The sequence below is a fragment of the Antechinus flavipes genome, chromosome 3 (assembly GCF_016432865.1).
Source record: "Antechinus flavipes isolate AdamAnt ecotype Samford, QLD, Australia chromosome 3, AdamAnt_v2, whole genome shotgun sequence".
Classification (NCBI taxonomy): Eukaryota; Metazoa; Chordata; class Mammalia; order Dasyuromorphia; family Dasyuridae; genus Antechinus; species Antechinus flavipes.
Window position 1 is genome coordinate 503057752 of NC_067400.1, and position 12433 is coordinate 503070184.

The 12433-nt window shown below is 38.3% G+C and overlaps 1 protein-coding gene across 1 annotated transcript in view; it reads left to right on the plus strand.

The window, feature by feature from the left end:
• The first annotated feature begins 10379 nt into the window (after window positions 1–10379).
• ACAT1 (acetyl-CoA acetyltransferase 1) overlaps window positions 10380–12433 on the plus strand; it is a 35487-nt gene continuing 33433 nt past the window's right edge. The window contains exon 1 of the mRNA XM_051986934.1: window positions 10380–10612. Within this exon, the coding sequence (XP_051842894.1) occupies window positions 10541–10612 (72 nt within the window). The 5' untranslated portion in view covers window positions 10380–10540. The remainder of the gene's footprint in view (window positions 10613–12433) is intronic.

The window sequence follows — 12433 nt, forward strand, 5'->3', positions numbered from 1 at the left end:
AACCAGGGCAAGATATATCATGATTTTTAAAATTTTGATTCTCTTATTGTTTTCAGTCTGATATTATAAAATGTACTTGTTCTCAGTGATATATGATCTCAATGATGAGTTCACCCAAAAATATGATTATTTGAACTTGCTGTTTAAACCTATGTTATTGTAACTGAGTCTGATTTCAGGTATAATTATTAAGATGAACTGCAAATGGAGTTCTCACGCCATGAGACTATGGACTCGATTCCTCTTGAATGGAAAGCACATCACCATTTAAGCCTGGATCAGTTTATCACTAATGATCCCTTTTCTCTGCAGAAATTTTTAAGTGATCACAGGTATATAAAACTATAAAATAAGTATACAAATCAAACATTTAATTATAATAAATCATAATTCTGTGACCCCTATATTCAGTTATGGGGTCCCATATGGAGTCATGACCCACAGTTTGAAAAGTTTTGATGTATACGATTGGGACTGATATGAAGTTAAGGGAATATTTTCTCCTTACTATAGCTATGTACATAATTCTCCTTTTATGGCAGATTTCTTTTTTTTTAATTTATTTATTTTAAATTTTTATTTAATAATTACTTTATATTGACAGAATCCATGCCAGGGTAATTTTTTTTACAACATTATCCCTTGCACTCATTTCTGTTCCGATTTTTCCCCTCCCTCCCTCCACCCCCTCCCCTAGATAGCAAGCAGTCCTATATATGTTGGATATGTTGCAGTATATCCTAGATACAATATATGTTTGCAGAACCGAACAGTTCTCTTGTTGCACAGGGAGAATTGGATTCAGAAGGCATAAATAACCCGGGAAGAAAAACAAAAATGCAGATAGTTCACATTCGTTTCCCAGTATTCTTTCTTTGGGTGTAGCTGCTTCTGTCCGTCATTTATCAATTGAAACTCAGTTAGTTCTCTTTGTCAAAGAAATCCACTTCCATCAGAATACATCCTCATACAATATCGTTGTTGAGGTATATTAATGATCTCCTGGTTCTGCTCATTTCACTTAGCATCAGTTCATGTAAGTCTCGCCAGTCCTCTCTGTATTCATCCTGCTGGTCATTCCTTACAGAACAATAATATTCCATAACATTTATATACCACAATTTACCCAGCCATTCTCCAATTGATGGGCATCCATTCATTTTCCAGTTTCTAGCCACTACAAACAGGGCTGCTACAAACATTTTGGCACATACAGGTCCCTTTCCCTTCTTTAGTATTTCTTTGGGATATAAGCCCAATAGAAACACTGCTGGATTAAAGGGTATGCACAATTTGATAATTTTTTGGGCATAATTCCAGATCGCTCTCCAGAATGGTTGGATTCGTTCACAACTCCACCAACAATGCATCAGTGTCCCAGTTTTCCCGCATCCCCTCCAACATTCATCATTATTTTTTCCTGTCATCTTAGCCAATCTGACAGGTGTGTAGTGGTATCTCAGAGTTGTCTTAATTTGCATTTCTCTGATCAATAATGATTTGGAACACTCTTTCATATGAGTGGTAATAGTTTCAATTTCATCCTCTGAAAATTGTCTGTTCATATCCTTTGACCATTTATCAATTGGAGAATGGCTTGATTTCTTATAAATTTGGGTCAGTTCTCTATATATTTTGGAAATGAGGCCTTTATCAGAACCTTTAACTGTGAAGATGTTTTCCCAGTTTGTTGCTTCCCTTCTAATCTTGTTTGCATTAGTTTTGTTCATACAAAGGCTTTTTAATTTGATGTAATCAAAATTTTCTATTTTGTGATCAGTAATGGTCTCTAGTTCATCTTTGGTCACAAATTTCTTTCTCCTCCACAAGTCTGAGAGATAAACTATCCTATGTTCCTCTAATTTATTTATAATCTCGTTCTTTATGCCTAGGTCATGGACCCATTTTGATCTTATCTTGGTATATGGTGTTAAGTGTGGGTCCATGTTTATGTCAGATTTCTATAATCATGTTAAGTGATTAGTATTAACCCAATATTAAGTAATCTTCTAGGCAAACACTGGGGCTACATCTGAACTATTAAAATAAGATAAAGGCAAAGACTTGAACTATTTAGCCTATAATTTTAATCATTTCTATATTTTAAACTAAGTAAATAAGTATTTGATCTTGTCACCTGCCTGTTACTAGTGATATATGTGTGATTTAAAAAAGTCCTAGGGGTAGCTAGTTGGTGTAGTGGATAGAGCACCAGCTCTGAAGTCAGGAGGACCTGAGTTCAAATGTGGCCTCTTTCTTCCTGTGTTACCCTGGTTAAGTCACTTAACCTTAATTGCCTCAGCAAAAAAAAAAAAAAAAAAATCTTTAAATGTTTCAAAATAATGTAAGAATAATTGAGTATTGATGTAACAATGTATGGCACCAAGCTGTTATTCTAATAATTATTAAGATTAAATCACAAATAGTCAAATGATATGAACAGACAATTTTCAGATGAAGAAATTGAAACTATTTGTAGTCATATGAAAAGATGCTCTAAATCACTATTGATCAGAGAAATGCAAATTAAGACAACTCTGAGATACCACTACACACCTCTCAGATTGGCTACGATGACAGGAAAAGATAATGACAAATGTTGGAGGGGATGTGGGAAAACTAGGACACTGATACATTATTGGTGAATTGTGAATGGATTCAACCATTCTGGAGAGTAATTTGGAACTATGCTCAAAAAATTATCAAACTGTGCATACCCTTTGACCCACCAGTGTTTCTACTGGGCTTATATCCTAAAGAGATCTTAAAGGAGGGAAAGGGACCCACATGTGCAGAAATGTTTGTGGCAGCCCTGTTTGTAGTGGCAAGAAACTGGAAACTAAATGAATGCCCATCAATTGGAGAATGGTTGGGTAAATCATGGTATATGAATGTTATAGAATGTTATTGTTCTGTAAGAAACAATCAGCAGGATGATTTCAGAGAGGCCTGGAGAGATCTACACGAACTGATGCTAAGTGAAATGAGGCTCTCTTCAACAATGAGATGATTCAAACCAATTCCAATTGTTCACTTATGAAGAGAACCACTGACACCCAAAGAGAGGACTGTGGGAGTTGAGTGTGGACCACAACATAGCATTCTCATTCTTTCTGTTGTTGTTTGCTTGCATTTTGTTCTCTTTCCCAGTTTTTTTCCTTCTTGATCTGACTTTTCTTGTGTAACAAGATAACTGTATAAATATGTATATATATATATATATATATATATATATATATATATATATATATATATATATAGAGGATTTAACATATATTTTAATATATTTATTGGACTACCTGTCATCTAGGAGAGGGGGTGAAGGAAAAGAGGGGAAAATTTGGAACAGAAGGCTTTGCAAGGGTCAGTGTTGAAAAATTAGCTGTGCATGTGTTTTGTAAACAAAAAGTTTTAATTAAAATAAATAAATAAATAGTTTTTAAAAAGACTAAATCACACCAACCCTGAAGTCAGGAGGCCCTGAGTTCAAATCTGATCTCAGACACTTAACATTTCCTACCTGTGTGACCCTGGGCAAGTCACTTAACCCCAATTGCCTCAGCTGCGGGAGGCGGGGGATAGCGGGGTGGGGGAGTGGGGGAGGAAATATGGGGGAGGGGAACTAAATCAGAAACATCTTCAAATTTGTTTTGAAGAAAAGAATTTTAGTGCAATCCTTTTCCTTAGAAAAGAGTAATTTAAAGAATATTCTCTATTACCTAAATGGGAAATGTCAATTTTATTTGTTTATTATTTAATTTGGAATTACCACCTGGGTATTGAGCATGTCCTGCAGTACAAACATGTTTTATTAACAAAAACATATTTGCTACTTACTGTTTCAAAACTGATTATTCAACATATTTATATTTCCTACTTCAGAATCTTTTATTACAATTGAAATTTATATGGCAACTTTTAAGATAATTAAGTTATGTATTATATTGTAGATAATTTTCTTATAAAAATGTTCTGTTATTAGTTTCTTAGCATAATCATCCTCTTGGGGTGGAAAATTAGCAGATAAATGTAATAATAACAATAAAAGATAATATAATAAGTGAATAAAAATTTATTTTTAGTGAAAATTTTGTTTTTTTTTAAGTAACAAGATCAAATACTTATGTATGCCAAATACAAGAACTGATTTCAGAATTTTCTGATTTTTCAGTTTGTATTTGAATTTCCTAAAAATACCCATGTGAAAATTTGCTAGCCTACATCACAAGACGTTATAGGTAAAAAACTGAAGTTCCTTTCCATTCTGGAGGTGAAGAATGAAATAGATACACCAGATAGTTGGATGAAGGCAGAATCTACTCCAATTAAAAAGATACCTTTTAGCCTTAGCCTATATATCTATATTGGCGGATTATCAAATTTCATAACTAAAAGGGCCATTTTACAAGTCAGATCTTCATAGAGTCTTTTTAGTTGTCCCTTGGCCTGTTGTGGGCAGTATCTAAATCTCTGATTAAGGTTGTGAGATTATAGGGTTCAGTCAGACCCTTCCTATACTAGGTCACCAGAATGATGGTATTAGCTACCAAAATGATGGCGTGTGGTGTGAAACCCCAAGTACATTGGGGTTATGGGCTGGTATTATGAGTCATCCCAAAAGAATTTGTAGGCATAGACCTAGAGTGGGCTAAATTCCAAGAGGAGTTAGCAAAGAAAGGGGTTTTAGCAATTAACAAGAGAAAAGACAAGTTCCTTAGTGGAACTCACAGTTAACTGGGAGGAAGATGCCATTAAAAGGAAGGTGTCATAAGATAGGAATACACCACTGATTGAACTGGCAGACTAAATTCACAGATAAATTAGCAAGAATCTACAATATGAGCAGATCTTTTACAAGGGAAATATAACTCTTGAGGGTTGGACATCATAATTTGGCTTTCTGATTGGATATAATAAAGGTGGGGTTTCTAGAGACCTCCACATGGGTTGAACCTATAGTCAAAAGTGTACTTGAACAAAAAAACCTTTAAGAGCAAAAAGCCCACTTAAAGCTAAAATGGCTTCCCTACTTGCCTTAGGAGTATTATAATCCTATGACTACTTCAGGCTTTCTCTATCAATGCCCACCTAGAGACCCAGGATCTCATCATAGATAAGGATAAGAGCAGCGAGTAGAAAAATATAAATTCTTTGGTCTAGAAATTTCTAACTTGATGTTATTAGGTTTGACTTCGTTCTTATTACCCGACTGGATTATTTGCAAAACAAACGAATCGTATTAAGATTTATTTTGTAAGATATTTAACAGAAAAGGGAAACTTGAAGAAACAAATTCACTAGAATTTGCTATGAAGTCTCACTGATTCCTGAAGTCCAGGAGAGCTCTCCAGAGAACCAAAGGATGTTTTCAGAATAAGGAAGTTTTATGAGATGAAACTTCTGGGCCTTAAAAAATGATGGACCAATGAAATGTGACAGAATTTTAGCTGTTGCCTCCAGCTCTAATGATTCTGTCAATTTTTCTCATGGAGTTCATTAGAACAAAAGGATCTTTTACCTATTCCATGCATATCTAGCCACTGCTCCAGCCCCAATAATTCTGTCACTCTTTCAAGAACGTCATTTAAGCAAAAGGGCCTTTTACCTTTTTCCACTGCTACTTTAATACAAATACTGGGATTTTCCCCATGTATACCTGATCTGAGATTGTCTAAAGGTTTTGGAAATCTCTGAGATCATCCAGTTTTCCTGCTCTTCCCAGTCTCCTGTTTTTTCTTCTTTATATGAACCCTCATCTTACTCTGCTGGACCGCTGTTTCCCTTAAAAGAGAACGCTGCTCTCTCCCTTAAGAGGAACAGCCATTAGAGTGCATCACTGTTGGAATCCTTACTAACTGCTAACTAATTAGAGTTGATCTAATCTTACAAGAAGATGTTTTGGGCAGAACCTGAAACAAGGTACTAAGTAGAACTAATTAATACAAGGCTTGTGTTCACACCTTTACTCATTGGAGTTCAATGAGTTCACACCTCCCTTGAAGCTCTTTGGGCCAGAGAGCACTATGGGAGAAAACCCACAATCCCTCTCTTGAAGGAGCATAAATAGAGCTTCAATGGGCCAGTCAAAGAAGTTCTTCAAAGGGAAGAAGCTACAAGTCGAGATTTCACCGGAATGACATGAAAAGTGGAGCTGGCTGGAGGCTGAAGAAAGCAGAGGCAGAGGCTGAAGGACCAGACCTTTGGATTTGGCGACATTCAGAGAGAGCTCTTGGAACCAAGCAGAGAGATAGGTCTCTAAGCTAACCGGGCTATATTGGAGATAATAAAAGATCTGAACTTTTATCACCTGGCTGCGTTTTGAGAAGAAAAAGCTCACCACATTTTGGCGCCCGAACAGGGACTAACAGACCCCTCAGTGGATTTCAGTGGAAAAGCTATGATCCTGATTCAAGTGGAAAAGCCTCTGATCCTGATCCAGTGGAAAAGAGTCTTCAACCCAGAAATTAGGGTGAGTGCAACAAAGAAATTTTGTTAGAAGAGTTAAAGTAGAATTTCACCTAAGATGGGACAGATATTTAGAAAACAGCCTGTTTCTGTTCAAGGAAAATGTTTAGGGAGCATTGTCAAAATTATGGAAAGCCAAAATTTAATTATAATTTTGGAACAGATCACTGAACTTTTAGAAATTGTTAAATACATATGTCCTTGGTTTTCTACAGAAAAAGAATTAGATTTAGATAAATGGAAATTAATCGGAGAAAAACTGGGTGAATGCTACAGATCTAATTCAAACTCAATGCAGTGGACATTAGAAAGAGGGGATCTTTTTTATACTAGAAATGGACCTGACTCAATTTCCAAAGACATAATTAATACATATAATGTAATACAATTGGCTATAAGAAGTTATTTAAGTGATAGAATGAAGAAAAGGAAAGTACAGGAGGAAGAAGTGCCAACTTTACTAGGTGAAAAGGAGGACGAATCAGATGAGAATGGAGTTAATTACAATTCTGAGTATGATACTTCACAGCAGGAGGAATTAGGTGATTCCACATCTCATGACCCTCCCCCCGCAATTAACCCTTCATGGGTGGAACAAGGGGGAGGGAGAGAGACAGAAACACAGTCAGCTTCTCCTGTAAAGCAGAATTTGACAAGATTAGAAAAAGCATTAATTAAAGCAAAAAATGAAGGAGAAAATATATCTGATTTTATAAATGCATATCCTGTGATTGAAGAGCTCAACTCCTCAGGTCAAAAAGAGAGAAAATACACTCCTTTTAATTTGGGAAAAATTAAAGATTTGAAAAAGGGTTGCACTCTTTATGGGGCTACATCATCTTATGTGAAGATGTTACTGGATAATTTGTCTTATGAAATCTTAACCCCGAATGACTGGAAATCCATCGCTAAAACATGTCTTGAACCAGGACAAAATTTATTGTGGCTTTCAGAGTTTCATGAATTATGTAGGATTCAAGCCCAACACAATAGGCAAACAGGACAAATCACTTTTGACCAACTAGCTGGTCAAGGTCAGTATGCAGAGAGTTCAGAACAGATTTATTATCCCACAACAGTGTATGAGCAAATTTCTAAGGCTGCAATAAAAGCTTGGAATTCTCTCCCTGGACAGAAAGATGGAAATAATGCTTTCACAAAAATAGAGCAAGGTCCCAATGAACCTTCTGCAGATTTTGTGGGACGTTTACAAACAGCTGTAATAAGAACCATTGGAGATAATGCAGCAACAGAAATAATGACTAGACATTTGGCTAAGGAAAATGCCAATGAGGTTTGCAAAAGAATTATATGGTGGCTAAACAAAGATGCTCCTTTGGAGGAGATCATAAGACGCTGTGCCACAGTGGGCACAAATGCTTATTACGCCCAAACTATGATGAACATGGAAAGACAAGGTCCTTCTTGGTAAAGGAATTCTAGAGAAACTCGTTGATGTTTTCAATGTGGAAAAATTGGACATCTAAGAGCCCAATGTAGATACAGAGATAAATGAGAAGACAGGGTGAGAGAAAACCCAAAACCCCATGTCCAAAATGTAACTGAGGCTTTCATTGGGCCTCTAAATGTATATTGATCCAGAGGAAGGAGAGACAAGGCCCAGCTCCAAAGTATCAATCAAAGGACAGGTGGGGCATGATAGCAGCTGAGGTTACACCCAGAGAGCCTTTAGAAATTCAGGACTCTGATGTCATCAACCAACAGAAAAGCAATCAGGATTACAGTTGGGAAGAATACAGGCCTTTTAAGACAACAAGGCAATATCCAGTGCAAACAGCTCCAATGTAATTACCAGATGATGAGGAGAAATCCCAAATTTGGTAAATAGAAGGGAATTAGGTTAACTGCTTGGGGAAGAGGATCTGCTTATATTTCCACAGATGGAGAAAGAATCAGCTGACAATGAGACTGTTAAAAGAACTTTTTAAAATCCCAGGAATCATTGGATTTCCTAAGACAAGATGAGACTGTTTCAGTTCTTGAAAAACTAACAAGAATCATTGGATTCCTTAAGATGAAAAATTTTTGATGAGACTTTTTGCAGTACTTCAGAGCTTACAGGAACTATTGGATTCCTGGCACATGAACTAATGGACAATGGATTCCTTATGGACTATTTCTAGGACTTATGGACATGTGTAAATTTTCAGGTTGATTCTTGTTATTTGTTACATTACTACTAGCCTGTGTTATATTGCTATGTGCTTATGTAAATTATGTGTAATGCCTCCCATATTGATGGATTTATGTATACCATGTATATCGGTTACAAAGTTCTGGCCCATATTGGTGGATTTATGTGTACCCCTTCAGAAACCCACTAATCTGATTAGATTTCCTATTTCCTTTGGTGTTTTCATCTAACAAAAGAAAGGGGGAGATGTTGGAATCCTTACTAACTACTAACTAATTAGAGTTGATCTAATCTTACAAGAAGATGTTTTGGGCAGAACCTGAAACAAGGTACTAAGTAGAACTAATTAAGACAAGGCTTGTGTTCACACCTTTACTCATTGGAGTTCAATGAGTTCACACCTCCCTTGAAGCTCTTTGGGCCAGAGAGCACTATGGGAGAAAACCCACAATCCCTCTCTCTTGAAGGAGCATAAATAGAGCTTCAATGGGCTAGTCAAAGAAGTTCTTCAGAGTGAAGAAGCTACAAGTCGAGATTTCACCGGAATGACATGAAGAGTGGAGCTGGCTGGAGGCTGAAGAAAGCAGAGGCAGAGGCTGAAGGACCAGACCTTTGGATTTGGCGACATTCGGAGAGAGCTCTTGGAACCAAGCAGAGAGATAGGCCTCTAAGCTAACCGGGCTATATTGGAGATAATAAAAGATCTGAACTTTTATCACCTGGCTGCGTTCTGAGAAGAAAAAGCTCACCACACATCACCTAAGTCTCCTTTAAACCCCTAAACAAATGCCTTTGATTGGACTGGAAACTTGTCTGAGCCTGAATTTTATCAGACACTCGGTAAATAAATGGACCCCTCCCTTTTTATTTCTTCTTTATGCACTTTATGCAGGTGTATAACACTTGCTTGCTTGCTGGGGCTTGCCTCAAACAAGCTTCTGTCAATGCCAAGATCAATCTATTTCCCCTTTCCCCGTGTTGTTGTGTCATACCAGTTAATTATTCATTGAGAAGACTGTCTTCTCAGAATCAGAGGGGGGGAAATGACAGAAAATTGTTAATACCAAATGTACCACGTATTGCCACAACCTCTTAAGTATCCTCGAAATGTTACAATTCTAGTAATGCCCTCATATTCCTATGCTTAATGCCAATTAGGTTGCTCCTCACCTTAAGCCCCCATCCCGGAATTTTTCCTTCCGAATAATGCCTCCCCCCACCCCAAAGTAGCGCCTGACTCTCTTACGCCTTCTATTTGGATTCATGGCACGAAGGGCAAAACAGCTAGAATGAAGTGGTTTTTATGGCTCTGGCTGCCAGGACGGCAGGCTTCTCGTGTGACCAGGCCTGACTACTTCATAGTATCTCCTCCCCGCTAAAATTATAAAAAACCTTTTCGTGGGTCTCTTGAGGGAAATCCATTGTGTGCTCTGCACTCGGAGCGACAGCTTTGCTAGTTAATTAAGCACTTTATTCATTTACTTGATTTATTTCGGGACGACATTTATAAAAGAATGCCTTGGCTTAGAGGAACTCTACCCTAAAGCTCGACCTTTTTTCAGCCTAGAAAATACATTCCAGAACCTAAGCCCGGAGTCTTTTTGCAGCTCCCTTCCTCCTACCCGCCCAGAACTTAAGGCTGTTCAGACGACTGTCTCACACTTCCGTTTTCTGGCTCTCAGCCAATGGAGTCTCGCTGAACTGGGAGTCCTATTCCTATTGGTGGAGGCGAGGGGTGTGGTTGTTCGTGGAGGTGAAGGAGACTGTTCCCGCCCAAGATCTCCAGCTTAATCCGGAGGCTGGTGGGTTGTAGGTAGCTTCTATTATCTACACGTAACCCTTGGCTGACCGCCTAACCTAGCTTAGCACCTTCACAGGAGTCTGTAGGCGACTGCGTTAGCCTCCGAGATAGCTGAGAGAATGGCGCTGCTGGCGTTTCGTTTGGGCCGCGGATCTTTCTCTGCCGGTCTTCCCCTCCGGAAGTTGCTGCGGGTGAGGAGCCCTCTCCCTGGGTCGGGTTGAACCGTTACCCCGGGAGGGCGGGCAGGGTTGGAGACTCTCCTGCTTCCCTGCCTTAGGGTAGATGTGAAGATCTCCCGGCGAGCTGAGGGAGGACAATTGGACTGGTGAACCCTAAGCACTCGGGATGGGCCTGGCGCTTTTGCGCTCAGCGTTGAGGTGGGGGGCAGATTTAGAACTACGAGACCCTTCCTCCTTTTCCCCAGCCTCTCCTTCCCTTCCCCAACACAGCTCCTGCCTTCAAGGAGCAAGGCAAAGGCAACAAGCTGTTTTTAAGCGCTTTTTGTGTGCTGGGCACGGTGCTAAGCCATGGGTGGGGTGGCGGGAGACAGTCTGGCAGTAACCGGGTAGATACACTCAGAGCAGTTAGAAGGTATGTATTATAGAAGAGGAAGACAGTGGAGCTGGAGAGACTCAGAAAATGGGTTTGGAGCAGAGTCTTGAAGCCGGGGAAACGGGCAAGGGTAAGAGAACAACATTTCAGGCATGGAGGGGGCTGGTGCTGTTGGTGCCCGGAAGAGGCACTTTGGTTTTTCTTGGCTTCTGCTCCAGCTGTCAAGGTCACCAGTCCCTGCTTCCCGAAGTAACCCCAAACTGTCAGTAGTTGCTTTAGTGCAATCTTCTGGAATATCTCACCAAATTGGACATTGACATTATGGAAAAGAGAGCCCCATAATAAAGCTGCCGATTTCATAGAGAGAGATTTCATTGTTGTTTTTGCCCCTTAAGTTTGTAAAATTCGGGGCTTTGTTGAAGAATTTAATAGACTTCCAGTTTTGTTCCTTTTATACATTGTCATCCTTATTTAAATCGGGTACTTTTCGGATGAGTGGAAAGGGTAAGAAATATTAGATGATGAAAAAGACTGAAAGAAATTATAACTCAATCTTTGAGCTCCTGAAAAAGTTATTTTAAAGACATATGCATACTATGTACTCTTGATTAAATCTTTCAGTAATTGCTAACCGAGTACAGACAGGGCAAAACATTGTGTGATATACAAATGAATGAAATGTAGTATCAAGGAGCATTCAACATTTTATGGGAGAATAAGACTTGAACCGAATATCTGTAGTATTGAATAGTTTTGCAGCTCGACATGCTTTCATTAGACTTGGTTCTAAATCCAAGCACAGCTATTTATGACCTTCTTTTCCTTAAATTTAAAGCGAAGAGATTAGTTGATTATTACAAAAGTATTTAGCGGGTGCTTAGCTTATAGTAAGTCCTGTATAAATGTTTATTTCCTTCCCTTCCCCCTAACTCTGATACTCTGTCATAATATGAAATAAAAGACTCAAAGGATAACAAGACAAGTTGGACAAGTTGAACTCAGCAGGAGGAGGAAAACTGGCTGGATTGCCATAGAAAGTTGGGAGGTGAAAAGAGGGAGAGAACATTTTTGTATTGACATAGCATGGGGGAAGGGATTGAAAGCAACCTTACTGGTGATGTAAATCACCAACTATTTAAGGGCTGGGACTGTTCATTTTTGTCTTTATATCTCTAACAGCTAGGACAGATTAGGAGGGCTTTGACTACTAGATTAAGGAGTTTTTTGGTAGGAAGGAAATGATGGTAGAAAGGGGAATTTGAAAGTTTTTAAGCAAGGAATGATATCAATGGCAGTTTATGAAAATTAATCTTGTAAAACATCTTTTAGAGATTCTTATTCACAAATCTAAGTTATTCAAGATTCCTTGAAAAAAAACAATCGAAGTAAACTTGTTCATTGATTTTTCTGGTCATAAACAAATATTAGGTAAAATAAAAAAAATAAAAAATAATAAGGGA